This window comes from Sylvia atricapilla, chromosome 13, assembly GCF_009819655.1.
Source record: "Sylvia atricapilla isolate bSylAtr1 chromosome 13, bSylAtr1.pri, whole genome shotgun sequence".
NCBI classification, from domain to species: Eukaryota; Metazoa; Chordata; class Aves; order Passeriformes; family Sylviidae; genus Sylvia; species Sylvia atricapilla.
Genome location: NC_089152.1, coordinates 13,513,705 through 13,534,136, shown reverse-complemented (window position 1 = coordinate 13,534,136; position 20,432 = coordinate 13,513,705). Strand labels below are relative to the sequence as shown.

At 37.7% G+C, this 20,432-nt stretch overlaps 1 protein-coding gene across 7 annotated transcripts in view; it reads right to left on the bottom strand.

The window, feature by feature from the left end:
- Positions 1-20,432, bottom strand: part of TCF12 (transcription factor 12) — a 159,846-nt gene that overhangs the window by 93,142 nt on the left and 46,272 nt on the right. For all 7 annotated transcript variants that reach the window (XM_066328488.1, XM_066328492.1, XM_066328485.1 and 4 more), the window contains exon 6: positions 12,643-12,745. In XM_066328488.1, coding sequence (XP_066184585.1) covers positions 12,643-12,745 — 103 coding nt within the window. The remainder of the gene's footprint in view (positions 1-12,642; positions 12,746-20,432) is intronic.

Sequence of the window (20,432 nt, the reverse complement as noted above, 5' to 3'; positions counted from 1 at the left end):
CTTGTAGCATTTCTAACAGAGCATCAGTGAATGTATTACTATATCTCATTGCAATATGAAATTTTCATCTTCCAAATATATTGACCAATAATCTGTGCTGTGAAGGGAAAAACTTACACTACACAGCACTCCTGTTCAGAATCTGAACTTAAAGACCTCTTAGACAGTGCCAATTTTGAGTATACAAATGTCTTACAAACAAACAAAAAGACCAATGTTGGAGAAAGATTCCTCTACTGTGGTGTCCCACCAATAGCACTGGCCACTAACAGGTGCACAGAGAAAAGAATCACAAAAACCCAGAGAGAATGTGAAAAAATGGTATGGGCTGGACTTCAAGAGTCAGGCATTACAGCCAAGTACCTACCACATGGCAAGTGACAGAGCATAAGCAGTTTTAGAATTTACCTTTTCTTTATATTTAAGATTAAGGAAACAGAAAGAAGATAAATCTTTACAAAAAGCAACATATCTGCACAAAACCACATAAACATAGTCTTTTCTTAAGAGAGCCAAAACAAGTCAACAGACCAAGCCAGACAGACAAACCAGGTAAAGACAGGAAAAATCCCAAAGCACAGCTGAGCACAAGCCTTATGAAAGTGCCCAGGTGGAACAGTGTACTGATTCAGATGAGTGGGTTCAAGGGACAAAAATATCAGTTTAACCACAAAATAAGTTTACAGTAAAATTATACTAAAATTAGAGGCCAGATAATTCTATTAATGATTTTAGTGTAAACTGAAGTTTACATTATTTCCTACCTCTGAGGCTTTGGTATTTTTTGAAGAAAATAAACTGGACCAATGACACAATTGCATTGCATTAACAAACAAGAAAACAACATAAAAGTACCATCAGGAGAGCAGGAGAGATCAGCAGAGGGGCAATGGCAACTTTAATAACACAGCTTTCAGTTCAAAAACAGTGCTGAAACTGATTATCAAGGGAATAACAATGCTTGAGAGCACAGGTTAAAAGAAGAAAAAAAACTTACTGGGGCCTGGATAACATTTTCTCCTGATGAATCACTGCCTTTCCATTTGGTGTTTTATTTCACATTGGTTTGCTGGCATTTGCACTATGTCTCTATCATGAGACCAAGCTGTATCTGAGCTGGGGAGAGAGGGGGAGGCACACAAAACAGAAACTCCGAGCAGCACAGTAACAGGGAAGCATTCCTCCTTCAGATTGGAGAATGTCAACCAAGCCAACTAAATCCAGTACCTCGAGTTCAAGACATTTGGGCTCTAAATTTTCTCCCATGTAGGTAAAATGAGATAAATCAATATAAAAAATATTCTGTACTTTAAAAGCACTATTTAGCTTTACTCTGTTCTAAATAAATAGCTGCAAGCCCACTGTTTATTGTCTATACATACACAAACTATCCTACATTAAATGGTTACCAACTGAAGAAACACATGGGCTTTTTCCTCCTGCCAACAAACTAGATTTTTTTATAGTCTGTAACTGTGCAACTGAACCAACTAAACCCAGCAGTATTTTTCTACTGGCACCTCTTTGTTTACCCTGCTGCCCCATCTCAATTCCAAAATACTGACAGAACAAATTTATACTCAATTCCTTTATCAGATTTTTAAAAGGGTTTGTTTTGGTGTTTTTACCATGTGTCCTTTAAACCACATTTCTAGGAAGATACGTTTCTAATGTAATAGCAAAAATGTAATTGAAATAAAGAACATAGAAGTATACTGGACAAAACTATTTGTTATAATTGTGCCCAGGGCCGAGTGCCAGATAGCTGTCAAACAAAGGAACAAAATCATACAGTTGTTTGGCACTCAAGGCTGAAATCATTGTGAAACATGCACTGTTTATAAATTGTCACTGATGAATAAAAGCAGTGAACAAAAAAATTTTAAAAATGCAGCCAAGCCTCAGAAAGACAAGGCAATCATTGCTCCTCCTCCCACCCCTCTGTAATCAAACAAAACAAAAATAACCCTCAAGCCCCCACTTTGCTGGGCAAGAACAAGGGAGCAGCACAAGGTAAACATGAACAGGTGACTCCTGGCCGTGCTCCCACACCTCGACCCACAAAGTACCCAGCAAAGTGATGAGATTCAGAAACACACACACATACACAAAAAAAAAAAAAAAGGCATGTGAATTTCTCAGCTTTATTAGATCTAAAATAATTTTTAAACACTAGGAATGCTAGGAACGTTTACCTTAAGCTTAAAAATACCAATCCCAGATGATGTAAAGAAAAATTGTTTCAGTGATAGTAAAATATATTAGCCAATCTTTCACCATAGAGCAGCACTGCTGGAAAAAACAAAATCACCTCACTATCATTGAGAGGCGAGACCTAATTCATGCCAGGTGAGAGCATGACATTTCTCTAAATTATAAAGTAAAAACTGTATCCTGGAAAATAAGCAAGAGCTCAGTTTCTGATCTAGCATATCTGTACCAATTCCAGTACCTTTCAAACTTGAAGCTGTAAAATAATGCAGCACATCCATAAGGAAATAAAATCTTCTCTAAAATCAGAGCAAGAAAAAGAACTTAAAAATATATGAGAGTTCTCATTTTTTGACTGATAGGTAGAGTATTAAGTTGTGCTAAATGCTTTCTATAGTATAACACATAGGAGCTTCTGCAAACTCCTTTGGAGTTAGAATTACCTAATCAAGATCCTCTACAGTATTTCATGATGGAATGCAACTTTTAAGACAGTAAGACATAATTTAAGAAATACGGTTCTGTAGGGAGTTTAGTTTTGCAAATCTTGATTCTAGCAGGTCAATCACTAAGCTGGGAAGTACCTCAAGGCTTCAAATAAATATATAAATAAATTAAATCTGAGGTGACAGTTTGTAATGGACCAGCAACATGTGAGATAAATAAATTATGTAATAGAAAAGAAATTAATTCAGTCAGAAACGGAAGTGTTATTTATCACGTCAAAATAGTAAGCCAAACTTCTCTTTGCTCCTACCAAGGAGCAAACATACTTAAAACTTCAGTATCCTGATAAAAAGCATACAAGTACACCCCTTCCTATCACTGCAGAACATTTTTTAAACATGATACAAGTTTATTTATGATACAGTCATGCACTTAGGTATTCAACGCAGGCCCCAGGGATCAGCCTCGAAGCTTACAAGACTGTTAACAAGTCACACATTACTCTCAAGACTTCTGCTTTCCATGTCCCATGGTATAAGAGGAAGACATGGCAAGATGCCTTATTTATATTGTACATATCCAAAGTGCCAGGATTATTTCAGAGGTCCCTATTACAATGGGAAGTAAATTAAAATTTCACTGCAGTTATTGTAATGACAGCACTAGTTTTGTCCCTGGTCTGTACAATTCTAGTTTGAATTTACACATTGTACATTTACACATTACATATTTAATTCCTTTGGTTCCCTACTACCTTTAAGTCTCACAGCCAGACCTGGTCAGTTTTACAAAAAACAGTAAAATCAGTCAACTCATCTCAACCCTAACCACCCTGCTTCTTCCTCATTCCCACTTCAGTAAACCTTTTTTATTTCATCTCTCAATTTAAGGCCACTGCTTTCTTTAAAAGAATCAGTAACAGTGAACACAAAGTGTGTGGTTCTTAATTCATGTATGTGACACATCATCACATAAAATTATGCATCAACTCTCCCTCATATTTCATCTTCAAATGGAGGACCCGTGTGAGCATCTTTCAAAAAATCCCCAACCAAGCAGCACCCTCCACCAAATGGCAACCTGGTGAAGCTTCCACACGCAGTTTGTCCAAGTGACCCTCTATGGGGACGCCAAGGAAATAACTCTGCAGAATTTTCATCTGACTTCTTGATTTACACACACACACAGAGCCACAGAAGCTGCACACTTGTGTGAAAGCTACAATGCTGACAGCCTCCAGGAAAAAAAACATTAAAAGCCAGCAACCAAAAAAGCCTCTCAAATAAAGCAAGATATAACCATCTCTTAACAGAATGAGTTGCAGTTGCTCTGGTCTTTGCACATTTCTGTTACATTTCATCCACTTCTCTAAAACAAAACTTTGGTGCAATATTAGATTGAAGTGTCCAGACGTTATCACCAAAATCAAATTTAAAAACTGTTTTCTTTTGATGATACTTGTCCCATTCATCCATTATGTAGTTGAAGCTCTGCACACCTACAGCAGTTTACAGCTCTGTGGACAATGCAGCAGCTGCTCAGGCAACCTCATAAAAAATCATAGTATTAGAGATCCAACAGCCCCATGCACCTGAAAAATAAAACTACATCTTTCATTTCCATCTGGTTTGTTTTTCCCTCCTAGATGTCTGTTACCTAAATAAAGTCAGGTTCCCAGCCGCAACAAAACATTTGACTCACTAAAATCCCATCTCTAAAGAAAATTATTAGTAACTTCAAATCATATTCATGCAAATACTACAATGCCCCAAATCACAAAAGACACTTGTTTTGGCATGAGCAGCCTAGTTAGAACATTTTGGTTGATCAGTTCAGAATTTAATCACTGGATACAAGCTGCTGCATTTATTAAAAACTGGACTGCTAGCAACTCACAGGCTACAGCTACATGCATGGAAGAATGAAAAAAAAATTAATGGAATGAAATAGAGATTAAGTAAATGATTTTTATGCACCTGGCGATAAGCAAACATCTTTATTACAAAACAAAGACAAGCCATGAAAAATTACAAAATTATCTTTTAATCACCAGTGAGCTTTCTACAGCCTCCTATTTGAACAGGATAATAGTTATTATGTAGATCCCTAAGCAACTGCCTCATGGGGAAGTTACATCACCAGTATGGGAAAGAATCACCCCCTCCTCCCTAGAAGGGAGCTTGGCGCCTTCAGAAAGACTCAAATTTAAAATCTTATAGCTTCACCCAGCTGATCCCATCCACTGGAACACATCTACAAGTGCCCAGGGATGGCAGGAACCACAGGAGAGAAATATGCCCTTTCAGCATTTCATGCACTGATGAGCCTTGTAACAGATAAACATACCCTGCAGCAGCTAAACTGACATGTTATAACAAAGAGGAAATACAAGACTTAAAAATTTCATCAGATTACTATTTATTCCCCTTTTCAGAGGCAGAGTACACTGTGAATAAATCAACACTCAAATGTATCAGACTGCGTTAACTAAAACCCAAGCTTGGCAGAACAAATTTTATCAGAACTAAAATATTTCCAAACGTAAAAGCCACAGACTTTGCATATTTATTCCCAGACTGGCAGTTCAAAAGTACTTAGTATGACAAAAAATCTGGGTTCAAGTGTGAGACCATTTTGAAGAAGGCAACATTTCACCCTCCTCCAACACAATTAGCACTAGGTCCCATTTTTCTTCTCCCATTAGTGCACAGTGCCAACACCACCACTGTGCATGGACCACGAGAGCTGCACGTTCTGCTTGTGGGACACACTGCAGATTGTCAGATACCTGTGGCACTGATAGTACCCAGTGAAAAGCAATCATCACTTCTTTCTAGCACAATGCTTAATCATATAGCTTAATGGGTTTTCAAGAACAAATTTATTCACTTGCTTACTTGACAGAAAGAAAACCTTTCGGTTTCTTCCTTGAACCACTGCAGACTAAGCCTGCTAGCAACTCCAGCGCTGATGGGGAGATACAAAATTCGTCTAAACGTGCACATTACTCAGGAATGGTTAAGGATGAAGTGCCCCAACACTCCAGCACACTCCTGCAGCGAGTGGATCAGCGAAGGGAGGGGGAAGGCTGCCCACAGTGCACCTGCTCACCCCTCCTCACTCCTCCTCACCCCCTGTGCCCGGAGCCGCCCGAGGAGGGAACGGCGGGCAGGAGAGCGGGCAGGCAGCTGTGCCCACACACCTACCTGGCACAGCCACACCTGAGCACCACCTGAGGAGCGCTGCCAGGGCCCCTCTGCCACAGCTGCTCACCAGGAGAGAGATCAAAGTCTCCGGGGGCAGAGAGCACGGGCGGACACCTGCTACAGCACAGCCTCACAAAGGACACGAGCCCCCCGCCGCGTGTGCAGAAAGCCGCCGTGTATTACACCGTAGGTAAAGAAATGTTAGCAAAGCTATTTGATTGAAATATTACCGTAAACAGAAGGGAAAACTAAGCTTAACACACGCTCTTGTGAGCAAAAACCCAGGGGTAAAAATGCCCTGCACTTAGCACTTTCACTAAATGACTGTGTAATTTAATTTCCCAGAAACCCATTAGCTTTCACAAAAGGAAAATTAAGAGCAGATGAGAGCAATTCTTTGGTGTGAGTGGAATTTATTTAATGCAATACCTGGGGAAAAAAAAAAAGATAAATCTGAAACTGTATGAACAGATAGAAAACACTGCAACTCTAGAAAGCTTCAGCCCACAGAGCAGCGGCTGTGTGCTGGCAGTAAGCAGTGTGTCAGAGCCCAGGTCTGAGAGCTGCCTCTGCCCAACACACTGCGCCAGAGCTGGGACACAGCCAGATGCACAAACACTCCAGAACAAAAGGACTGCTAGCATTCAAACCAGAAACAAACAAACAAAAAGGAATCTTACTTTATTATGGAGGTTTTATATATTCATATGTGAAGTAAATTATTTAAATAATTATCTGGAAGAGAGGAAGAAATAAATTTAACTTAAAACCCTTACTCTGGGTTTGAAATTTCATTATAAAACCTAAAATACTAGGAAAGTCACAATAGGCTTTTAGCCAATCTATATCACATAAAACCAGCATTAATTCAACAGAGTGACATGCCCCAAAAGGAAAAGAAACAATCTTAGAGGAGAGCTTGAATGGAAATCTTCCATTTTCCAGATTCGTTATATGCAATGATTTGGAAAATGCCGATTATTAAAAAAAAAAAAAGCCTATCAGAAGCAAGACGACAAGAGGCATTACTGGGGTGAAGCGATGGCAACACTTACTTTGGGAAAAATAGCCATGGTGTATTACATAGAGGGGAGCCAGCACCTTGGTATTTTTCTCTTTAATAATCAAAATAATAAGTGATTCAATGAAATGTAAACATAATACTGTGAAACTGCACAATACAGTTATGTAAAGTGAATGGTAAGGAACTTTTTCAACATGGGAAGTTTAGGGTCTACGGCTTGTGGTGGACTCAGCACCAATACCTTTAAATATTAATTGTAACTCTGGATGATCTTATACTCATGGGATTTTTACTAGGGAACGTTTTTCTAAACTCAGTAATATTTGACAGATAACTATGCAGAATTTGAAGCTTATCAGGTATCCTTTTACAACTTGCTTCCAATTTACTGCCCTGTAAAAGGAGATGGACTAAAGCACTTGTCATAATCTTTGTTATGTCACTGTTTTGTCATATTCTGATTTTAACATTTTCCTCTTTCTTCCTAATGAATTCTCCAAAGGATATAAAATACTCTGTCCCCACCATTCTCCAAGTTAATAACAATGTAACTGCATATAAATTATTTCAGATCAATCTTGCCATTCCTCATATCTCTGGAGATAATTTACATTGGGATGCCCAGGTTTTTTTTCATGTGTTGTAATATTAATGACTATAGAAAGCAATTCAAGGAAATCTAACTACTATTTTGGACAAATAGAGGGTCTGCCAACTCCCTGCTTGCATCTGCCCTTTCCCTTCCTAAAAGGTGATCAAGACAAAATTCCTAGCAAAAACTATAATGGCGTCATTCTTAATGTGTGCCATTTTAATAACTATTTACCCTTGCTGGTTTCCTACTATTGCCTTCAGCATTATAAAGTCATTTATACAAGGTCTCTCTTCAATATTTTTACAAGGTCTCTCTTCAATTCCAAAATTCCTTTATTGAAGGGTTACTGAGGAAGAAAACTAGCAATTTTCCTGAAGATTAGTTAGATCCTTAACTGAGTACCAGTTCAGATGCATGCCTTCTTTTAATTGTATTTTAAAGTTCAAAAGCCTCTCCTTTTACTGAGAATAACCTTTCACAAATTGTGGTTTTAAAGGCTTACATCAGCTGTTCAAGAACTGGAAGGCTTACAGAGGCTTCAGCTATTTACCATGTTGCTTAAAAAGAAGTCCCTGCAATGTTCATCTTTAAAAATACCTACTTACTCTATCCAAGCCAACTGGGGTGCTTAAATTACAAGTCAAATAATAGATTTTACAATAAAAATTAAGACAGTAATTTCAGTTTGAAAGATGCACTGGCAGAAGTCCAGCCATTCTCAGAAACCTGCACAATCAGGCAATCAAGTCCATTAAATGAATAGTAACTTTGAAACCAGAAGGCATCCCAATTCAGATATTGATCTCTCATTCATATGATTAATACTCAAAATTCATTGTGAGTTTCACAGCAACCTCAAGACTAGCTTTGAAAATTCTTGAAATTTGGCTTTCCCCATGAAGCACCTCTCTGTTCCTGCCATCCTTCACACAGTAATTTCTACCCAGCACATACCTATTAAGCCCTGCTGCACTGGAACAAGACTTCTAAGCAGTAAAAGAAGGTAAAATTCAAGGTGTAAGTAGATGTAATTTACTCAGAAATCCTGTTTTGTGACGTCTGATGACAAACCACCCCCGTGACCCAAGTGCATCAAGTACAACCAACAGGAAAGGAAGCTACACTGCAAAACCCCCACATGTATCACTCTGCTTCCCTTTGCCACTACTGCCTTCGGTTCTTTCACCTATTTATTTCAAACAGGAGAAGAATCAGACTTACCCTTTATATTCACATTATAAACAGTAAAAGAAGCTATATTTTCATTAATTCCCTGAATAATTTATAGCTCTAATTACCAGAACAAGTTTCTACTCCTACGTTGTAAATACCAACTGTTATGTCTTGACTTCTCTGCCTGGTCAGTCCCTCCATCTCTGAATGCTGGCCATAAAAAGCACCATAGCATTACCCAGCAGAAGCTTGCTAGGAAGAGAAGCAACACCACCAGGATGCTAACAGAGGTGAGTGTTAAAAATCATCAGAGGGTACGAAATAAACTAGTAACTACAACCTGCAGCTGATCTATTGGAGCAGTGAGTAAATGAGGCAGATAATCTAAATATTCATACATTCAGAAGCTCTGATTTCATTGAAAGGTCTTCAAACCCTGTTGCTAGCTCAGAAACACCTAGAGCCCTAAAATCTATCCCAATTTAACTTTAAAGGAACTAGTTAAAGAAATAATGAGAAAACTAGGAAATATATTAGAAAGAAAACTTTCAACAAGGAAACAAGGAAAAAGTAGAAAGCTGATATGCAACCACTGTCTTTTCACTCACTATTGACTAATTTTTTAATGACTTTTTGTCATATACAACCTTGTGGAACTGTGCAGTACGCAAATGATGAGCATGGAGCACAAAAGTTTGGCTGTTATCCTTTCTACCTCTTGTGGAAAGACAGGCACACAAAAGAAAGTAATTCACGCACTTCAAATTTTCAAGACAGACCAACAAAACCCCCTTTAAGCTATATTCAAGAATAATCTGCTTTCTTTCTTCCCAGTAAGTAGTAGTAAAAAAGCTCAGGAGAATAAAGTCCGGGGAACAGTACAACAGAACATACAATACTACATGCTTGAAGGGTCCCAGCAAAAACTGACCTCTCCTTGCAAGTGCAGAGTACTAAAAGGCAGCATAATTACAGAGAAAAGAATCTCCTATCCTTGTGAATAGTTTTCTAGAATGTAATTAAAAGAGAAGTGTTGAATAAGCAAAGATTATCAAGTCTAAATGGAGCTACAATACCACCAATATATCTTAGCCTGATTTTCTACATATCTCTATGGATACCAACAGACTATGCTGGTCCCAAGAGGATTCAGTGGTTTTACTCAAAATATAAGTAACAGCCCTTCTTTTTTTATATTACCAAATCAACACGATAATTCTGGAATTCATTAGTGAAGAACACTAACCAATCCAGCATAATAGCTTTACTTCCTCTGCAAAACACTTCAAAAAATATCTAAATGAATATGGAAATGCATCTTTCTGTGGTAAATTGTTCATTATTGAATCATTATCAACTCTTGTTAGACAAAATTTCTCTCTTTTGCAATGTACAAGATCATTAAAATGTTTGAGAGCTCCATCATGAAAGACAGTGGCACTTTATAATCCACTATCTCTTCAGGCAAATATGCTTACGGCTGAACATAATACACAAAACAACAACATCTCCTTGACACACAATTCTTTCTTTTAATGGTACTCTTAAGTGTTGACAGCAATGGTGAAATATGTTGTTGCTCTCTCTTCTTTTTTAATAGTTTTTAACAATTTCAGAAATGTATTTCAGTCATGATAAAATTTTGGGAAGGAATGCATTTCTTAGATCTTGGTTGTTGAACCCCAGATGCTCAATCACTGCTATTAGCTAGTGAGTTATTTCCTATAGGCTCATCAAATTCATGTTCTTAGCCTCTCTCCATCTCCTTTTAAACTCCAAAGATCACAAAATAATGAACCAACACCTTAAATATCATATGTCTACATCAGCTAATAAAATAAATGTGTTCATTCTGTTTATGGGAACATGTCCACAGTTTGACATTAAAAAACTGTATAAAATCTGTCTAAAAAAACTCTAGATGAATTATCATTTTTATTTTCAATAATAGATCGAGAAACTATAAACACAGTAGTACCACACAGAAAAGTATTACTCTGTGTTTTCATTTATTTAATGAATTCTATAATTCCTCTCTCCAAACTTTCACCATCAGTTAAAATACAATGCAAAATCTAATGATGTGAAGGTGTAATATACAAAGCTGTATCCTATACAGTAACATAAGTTAAATGAACATAATTCTTTGTAATCATAATTCAAGCCAAAAACCCCAAGTGGAATACTTTTCAAGGCATACTTTTAAAGTTCTGATGTGAACATATCTTAACATATATATTGAAAGCTTTCTATAACTCTTGGTTGCATATAGAAGGAAATGAAGTACTTTTGCTCCAAGAAAATAAAATCCCTAAGAACTCTTAGCCACAAAGCTTTACAAAACTATTTCAGTTCTCAGCTGCTTTGGGTGACTGACACATACATATCTCTCAGTTTGTTAATCCTCTCTACAAAACCATCTAAATGGAGGCTTCTTCTCAAATCTGTATTAGTGATGTAATTCTATTATGTCTAACAGAGTTGTCTGTTCAATAAAAATGAAATGTCAAGAAGATATAGTTGCACCAATTATTTTTGTCATATATTTAAAGGCATATATTGTTCAGAAATTGGATGGCTTAAATTAAAAACATGAGAAAAACTGGCTTTGATAATACAAATTTTTAAAAAGAAATCAAACTTTGCTATATATTTTTGTAAAATAAAATCAGTGTCAGCTATGAAGCCCATTCCATACATGCTACTGATCAAAATACTGGAGAAGTGGTTGAAGTAACTTGTCTTTTTATCTTTCTGCTAAAAAAGAAAAAAGACAATATGTTTGTAAGAGTATTTGGAGAAAGTCTACTTTACTTTATCAAAATAACTGCTACATTTTAGCTTTGCTGTCTTCAGATAGAAGTGTCATTGACCAATTGACATGGCTCTTGAATCTAAGTCTACAGAGATGGGCATTTTAAAATTGCCAGTTTTCAGCTTCATATATGAAGTTTAAACAAAATTCTGCTTTCAGCAATAGCTGAGCTTTGTCTGTCTCTGTTTCAGAGAAAATTGAAGTAGTAAACAAAGACTGAGCAAAGTAGAAAGATTTCCAAAAGAAATTGCAGACCACCAGGATTTGGATTTAGGTAATCCACTTAGATTACCATGGCTATGTCTTAGAAGGACAATACTGAGATCACAAAATAGGTCATGTCTACAAGATGGGGACTATAGAAGTGAAACAATGTGAAATGTACAAATTCAGAGTCATCCTGAAATTTAAGACACAAAACAAAAATGGTCCCAAGCCCATGTATTGCCAAATTAAATATTTTGGCATCAACAGCTTTATGTTCCAAACTGGAACACAAAAAAGAAGATTTTGCAAGCAATGCCATCAACACATTAACATGTTCCAGGTAACACACCGCGCAGGCAATGGAAAAAAGCTTTCAATGCCTAAGGCCCCAATACAATACACCATTTGCTTGCTTTTTTCCACCTTCAAAAGCAGAAAATGTTAAACGGGTCTGGAAATAGGAGTCTCCATCTATTCCTTACAACTGACAGAGTTTCTAATACAATGAATACCAAAGAAATCAGAAAATCAAAAATAGGAAGCAACCCCTGAAGTTACCTGAAAGGAAGCCTACAGTAAATTGGTAGGTAGTTCAAGAATTGAATGTTAGAAAAAAAAAATCTAAACACCCAAATTAAAAATTGCTATAAATGCTTTCTCCAACAAAATAAAGGAAAAATAATCTTTGAAATAATTTAGAATTTACATCAAATCAAAATATGTCAGTTTTCTAAATCAACTTCAGAAAATCTTGGTACTTCCTTCTTCTAAAAAGTCCTGGACAACAGCCTTTATGAGGAACTCACCCAACATAAAAAGACTTGAATAGGAAAGTCAGTGTTGCTATGAGAAACAGAGCAACTTCCAGATGCTTGACATGTCAGGCCTAGACAAGGGAATGAAAAATGTCTCATTCTGACCAAAGAGGCTTTGAGGGGATACTCGTAAAGAATTACCTACTTACCCATCAGATTTGAGTTCATGAAAGGTGTCGGGGACAATCCTTCATGAGGCCCTAATCGACTGTCATTCAAGTGATCACTGTAATGAGGACTGTCTGCAAAACCCTAGAGAAAAAAAAGACCAGAGTATTAAACAGATTATTTGGCAGCCCTGCTAATTGAGTGTAATGACACTTTCCTAATTAAATGTGCAGAGTCACAATTGGTCATTAATCACAAAAGTTGGCTTTCAGGTCTATCTCACAGAAATTACTCTCTGCCCACATATTACTTTCTCCCCATCAAAAAGAAACCACATAGTTTCTTAATAAGCTGGGTCCTAGTGGACAAGATTTCTAAAAATTGAATAATACAGAGATATTTTGATATTTGAATCCTCTCAGTGTTAAGTCACTAACCACAGAGAGTAAAATTAGTCTGAAGAACTTGCAAGTGATTTTTTTTTTCAGAAGCTTTCTGTTTGCATTAATAAAAGACAGTAAAAAGTTCAGGAAGAGTCACTGATGTTAAGAAAAAATGTTGTTGCAGATGTGAAGAGCCCATTCCATTTCTTCTTGCAGCCTGCTATTAATGTTACAGATTAATAGGCATTTTGACACTATCACATTACAAACCAGCATAGTTCACTGACAAAAGGTTTACTTCCATATAGTGATTAAATAAACAACTTTGTCATCTGATTTGCAAACAAGCACTGAAACTGAGATACTTTTTTGCATTTTTCTACCATTAGCACAGCCAGTTTACCAGACCCGGGGCAACGCTTTCCCAGTCAGGAAACACTGGCTTATTGAAAGCTTACACCAAAGGCAGAGGAGATGGAAAACAAAGAAGTCCTTGGATGTACATATTCTTTAATTAAGCCTGTTACATAAAGCTCTCCTCAAGACATTTCAAAATCCTGTCAGCTTTTCTCTATAAAGGTATGAATATGCCATTTGCCCTTCAGACTTACCAAATGCACACTGAATCACTTATTCTGTACCAAAACATGAAAGACCTGGCACTCAAAATTGTACTTCCTTTGTAGCCAAAGTTTTGAAAAACATCGTGTAAACCTTATCGTACAATTCACACTTAGTCACTTCTCATTCACAAACCTAGAGCTCAGGCCTAATTAAGGGAGGAGGGAAAATTGTTCACAGCTACCAGAAACCATCCCAAGTGCCCTGGGACTATAAAATCATCAATCACTGAACATTTATCATTTCTCCAGACCGCAGGCTCACATTCAAGACAACATTAATGGGGCTGAAACAGGCCTCCCTATCTTTGCAGGCGTGCTGTCAGTTCTACCAAAGGGCTGCTAACTGAGGGCTAAAGAACTGTCACAGCACCGCTGCTGCTTATGGATGCATGTCACACTCCTGCTGCTCCTCGGCTGCACAGCAATCTTCCGGGAGACACAACTCCCCACTGAATCTCTGGCTGACTTTATCTGCTGCAGCATCGGCGATACACTTGTGATAGGCATCCAGAAACAATCTTAGTGACATTTACAACTTGGTTATGACCACAAGGGTGTCCTCTGGAAACCATGACCTAGCCCCGTCTGTCAGACAAGCAGCGTGGAACAGCAGCTGCTGAGGAAATGGAGTGGCTCCTAGCTAAGGTCACCACATGTGGTTTATTTTTACGCTGAAATGAAACAAGAAAGAAATTAAATCTGCTGAATAAAGAAACAAAAATTTGCAAATACAGGACCAAAAACAAAGCTCCTAAGTAGGTACCTTTATATTTGTGTCTCTTAATAGTGGCTGTTTTTTGGAAACTTTTTTCTCTAGGACTTCAGCTGTACTTTATTTTTAAAAGAAAGAAACTATAAAGGACACTATCAGTGATAAAAGAGGATCCACATCTCAGATATTCAGCAAGTGGTGCCCAAACAAGCCCCAGAAACTGAAATCTTTAAGACATCTTTATTTACAGAGTAAATAAGACAATTACTGAAAATATAACATATACAGTTGCACATCATACAACACAATCTACCTAACGCACAAGATTCTTAATGGTCCTCCCCAAGTTAATATGGCATATCCCCCTCACAAAATAGAGGAATTGGAGAATGGAGGGGGTGGTTTACACAAAAAGGAATATTCTTCCTTCTGTTAACAAAATTCCTTTGAAGAATACTTGACATTATGTTCTTCTCGTATACCTCTCAGTTTGCCAAAATGCATTTTCAACCGATTACCACAGCATCCAAGTTGTACTTCTACACTACCAGACAAATCAACGATTTCATCTACCTGGAAAACACTCGGGGTTATCCTTCACAACACCAAAGCCATTGAAAACTAAACATTTCATATACAGGGTCAGAATGAAATAACGGATACACAAGCCCTTTAAGTAGAATTGGTCTTTTCTGGACTGTAATGCAATTCCTAAAATCAATTGTATTAGGCATTTCATTATTTGCCACTAGAGAATTCACACTTGTGCAAATTGTAACCAATGCCTTTATCTACAGTGAGCTAACTTAAAGAGGTCTTACCTTGACCACCATGCCTGACTTCAGTCTCAGTATTCAGTTATGGATTATCAACCCAGACCACAGGGTTTTGTTTGGGATTAGAAACCCTGGACTGATTCCTACATACAACTCACCCAACCTAAATGAATACAAAATAACCACAAACACGTGCAGTTTTGATTTAACAACTTCTGCACTTCACAAAAGCAAATTAAGAAAAATGGGAAGAGCTCTAAGGACAGTGATTTAAATTACACAGAATTTTTTCAGATGATTCTTCTCATTTAAGCTGTACTTCAAATAAAATTGCATTCCTGATACCATTCCTTGCTTTTGCATCTCTATTGTTAACCTACAGAGTAAAGAGCAAAGTACTACTACTGGGAAGCATTGTAACCAATCACAGATAAAACTTTAGAAGCTTCCAGTAGCTTCTGAAAAGCTACTGGAAGTTTCTAGTCATCCAATCAAAGCTCAAAAAAATGTATTTAACAAATATGATAGTACAAATTGACAACATATGCTTATTGCTCAAAGAAGAACACAGTTGAGAGCCTTAAAGAGTCTGGAATACCAACAGAGGCTAGTGGGTTTTAAGACATACCCAGCTTGTGTGACAGTAATGAAGAGAAGACAATTTGCTGGCATGTGAACTCACCCCTCATGGCAAAAGCAGCAGAAGATGGGAGGGAGGGATTTATACAAAATTCTATCAGAGCCCCTTTTCAAATCCATGTTTTAAGCAGGACTCAATAATACACACTGCCAAATTTCATTCCCGCTTTCTGAGAAAGGCAGGAAATCTGAGTTCTGACAATTTTGAAGACTGATCTACTGAAGCTCACTTAAATGTAGCTGCATTGATCACAGACTCCAAGCAGAAAAGGAACTGATGAGCCATGCCAAAAGCCACTCTCCCCTCTTGTGAAGAGCTATTTGATGGTACATATTCTGGCTGGTGATGTCATTCTTTGGACCGCAGGTGGGCTTCCAAAGCCCTTTGGAGCATTTCTACCTCCTGTTACCTGCAGGGCACGTTTAACATAGAAAGGCTGGAAAGAGACATTCCATGCTGAACACAGATCCCCATTTCTGCCTCTGTGGCCCCTCAGCAAACCTACCAATGGATTAGTATACATCAGAGTGCACAGTTGGAGTGTTTAGCAAATAATTGGCAAACAGTCTACAAAACAGGAGTTACTGGACAAACTTATTTCCTGCTCTAAGCACCCTGTTCTGAAGGGACTGCAGACACCTCAGGGCATTTTTCTGCTGGCAGAAAGCAAACTGGTTTTGAATATGATCAGATGATATAGCTATAAATGCAAAACTGCCTTCCTTGTTCCAGCTTCATACATAGCTACTAAAAAAGCAAGTTTTAACTTTCCCAAATGAAGACAAACCTTCTCTTTCTGTACTGTTATAGCCCAAATAAAGTGCAATTTGGGTTAACTGTTCCCTTACAGCATTTTGTAATGTCGTCACTGTTGACTTTGCACAAGCCTCTCCCTGGGTTTCAGTCTGACTGAAATGTTTGTGATCAGAAAGACCAAATCAGATATATATACAAATAATATCTACAAATAAAAGGAACAAGTATTGTCTACTAATAACACCTGTTATGAAATGCAGCAGAAAGACTACTACTAATTAGCACAGCAATTTAACTTAGTGAAAGCACTGTCAACATGGAGTGCTCTAACTTTATTAGATTTTTCAGATATTTCACTGGATTAGAGTGGTGGTCACTAATAATGCCAATAAATAAAGCCCACCAATTTAAAAATTTCAGAGTTGTAATATGCATTCCTATCTCTTCTGGGTAATATGCCCCAAGCACCCAAGTGATTTAGACTCTATCTGAATCAGGATTTTCCAAGCACAGGGACGCTAACACAGCAAAACCAATTAAAAATCTGACACTATTTACAAAATCATAAATACTTTCACACAGGACATCTGAAAATTCTTACATGATGTATTATTTTAGAAGACTCAGAAGACAAAATGGAAAAAATCCCCAACCCGTAAACGCCTTCCTTACTAGGCATGTTTGTCCTACCATATCGTGAGAGAAGGCCTGACACAATGAGTCTATGCCCCATTCTACAAAGTAGTAATTAACCTCCTAAAACTCAATGTCTTCCAATGACTGTTAAAGTTAATTACAAAATCACCTAAGAACAAGTCAAAAACATTTCCCAGTTTACCGTCCCTACCCTTTTTCATTGCACTACTTCGAGGTTTTCTGTGGGATTAATTCTCCCCCTTTTACTTCCCCTTGAAAACTTTCCCAACATAAAACTGTTGTTCTTTAGCAATTATTTTCTGAAGTCACATCAGCATTTGTCCATGCATAAGCAAAACCCTACTGGCCCTAACTCAAGTTGTGGAGTTTTTGTTTTTAAATAAGCACAACATCTTGTTTCCACTTCAGGGTAAATGTGCAAAATGGAGAAGACACTGCCTCTACATGGCATACTATTTTCCTATGTATTTATTGAGTTCATACTCAACTCACTGAGGTCTCCTCCCTGTACAATTTACTACTCCACAGCATCTCATTTGCTCAAGCCCACTAGACTAGAGATAACAGGGGTTTTGTTTGTTTCTCCTCCCTTAGCCCCAAGCCCTCTCCTACACAAGTCCCTGGGAACAGACCAAAATCTAAGGCTCGTAACCAAGCTGCCAGATCACTAAGCACGTATTTGCATTTTAGCAATTTACAATATAGCTCAATTACTGCATTTAAACTTCAGACATTAAAATTCCACTAAAATGAATGGTTGAGTTCACAGTTTGACGTGGCTGCAGACCAAAAGATTAAACTTAATGAATGCTGCTTTCAATTCCTTGAGTTTTATAGTTTGGCTGACTTTAAATAACAAATATTAATTGTTTAAAGCTCAGGAATACTGAAGTCCCCTGCAAGCTAAATTTGGCAATGAACTTATGAATCAGGCAACAGTCATCCAAATGACTAATGTGTAAATGAACGAGTGAAGCTCCTGCTAAAATCCACTTTATTTTGGATTATCTGGCTCTCCAAACTAATCTGAAAGTTCTAAAGACAAACAAGAAGGGGAAAAACACAAAGGGGGAGGGAGTGAGGAAAGAAAGGAAGAGGCAGAGGCGGTGAGAGACAGACGGACAGACCAGAGACACTGACTACATCCAGGAACACTGTGCTGAGTCACTGTCTGAAGGTTAGACAAGAGGATCTGTACAACAGCCATACCAACATGTCCTAGTGAATTAAAAGATTATGGATTATATTATCCTGAATGCTTTCAGAAATACACAACCTTAAAAAACAAAATGAAAGGAAAAAAAAAAGAGTATTTTTAGCCACTGAATCTATGTATCTGTCAATGGCTCCTAGAGGAAAGACAAGAGAGCCAAAAACCTGGCTTGGTCTACTGAACACACAGATCAGGAAGAATGCTGCAAAAATTAAGGTAAACTAAAAATAAATCCTGAGAAGAGTTCTCTTCCTTTTTGCCTTGAGGATAATTTGCACAGTATTTATTGATCTTAACAGAACACCAAGAAACATCACATTGTCACAGGTCATGGCCATAGCTCCATTTAAATCACACACAATCCTGCAGCAAACTATCAGTGGAAGCAATGTTGTTTCCAAGCAATGACCAAAATCATCTTACAAAGTCTGGAGCAGGTGGATGATGGTGGGAGCCTCCCCACACTCCTTATACTCTTTCATCCACGTTGTTGCCATTTGCCTACTACAACCCAAAAGCTAAGGGACCAAGCTGAGACTGCCTGATGTGCCAGGAAACAAACATCTCCCACTGCAGGCTCCACGTCTGCCACCTCCCAGGCCCCTGAGAACCGCCAGTGCTTCAACCCCATCTCCCTCAGTTGTGCAAGAAGCTTGTCCAATACTCCTGAAACAGAGGAATGAATGCAGTTTGCTGATGGAGACCACCCAACTGCACCAGAAACAAGGAGCTTTCTGGTTCCACTTCCTAGCTTTTATTATGATTTCCTTTTCACAACAATCAGCAAGTGTTAACATTCAACTACAATATCCTAAAGACAAAAATGCAGCTTTTTGTGTTATTTGGTCACCTGCTACATGGTGGGGCAAAAGCAGCTATCACTACCCCAGATTTCACATATTACTGGGAAAAGTCAAGAGAGCTTTCACAAATATCCTTTAAGTGTCACCCTAAGTAACCTGCTTTGCAACAGAGTTCTAAAACTAGTCATTAGCTTTTCCCGTATCAAGTTGAAACACATGAAAAATGTGTGTGAAGGAATGGAAAACAATTGAAAACACAGTTTATTTCTCTTTTCAAATTTATTTCGAATGTTATTTATTTTTTAATAAACATTATTTTCTCCAGCTCTAAATCCACTTCCAAGAAGTTCAGTGACTGAGTGACAAATCTGATTTTAAACAGCTAAACCCAATAGCCAGTTACACCTCTCTAAGCTCCTGTGAGACAAACATCAACATGATATGCAATGGGACAATTCCCTGGCCACATGGAAAACCAATTTGTGAACAGATTTCAATGCTAATTTCAATGTGGTAGGTAGTTGCAATAAAAGCAAAACAAAAACCACAACCAAAAGATCCACTTCTCCAATATAGCTGAAATGAAAAATTTATATGATGGGAACCACATTTTTCTAGCTCTTATCTAAGCTATAAACCAGGACATAAAATGATACAAGTAGAGCCAACAAACTAACAACAAATGCCTAAAGAAAATACTTGAAAACCTAACTAAAGCATTCAGAATTTAAAAAACAGAACTTGCTTTGAAAAATGCTGCTCATGAATCAAATTATAAAGTAGGCTGAATTTGCAAGTGTCCTGAGCACTGAATGTGGACTATTTAATTTGGGCTTTAATTCCACAGTGAATCATCTGCTACCTTGTAGAATAGATCAGGAAAAGCAAATAACCAGCAGCAGAACCACCAAACAACCTCCCTCCCCAGAAAAAAAAAATCAGAGGACAAAAAGGACACAAATACAACAGACTTGGTAACACTTACTGTGTTTCTGTGTCCCTCTTGTCTTGTTTTGCTATTTAACAGCTTCCCTTCTTGTTATGTACCTGAGATTAAGAGGTATAAAATACTATTTCAAAACCTGCTGTCTCATTACTACTTTTTGACTTCTTCGCAAATTAAAAGTACTACCTGGGGCAAGGGGAGTGTGATTTGGGCATAAAGTATTTCAGATTCCAATTCTTGTCTGAGTATTTTACATACAGCAGAGGGAACCTGTTGCCTGATGCTACAAAACCATCTAATCTAACAGTGCTATCTTCATCAG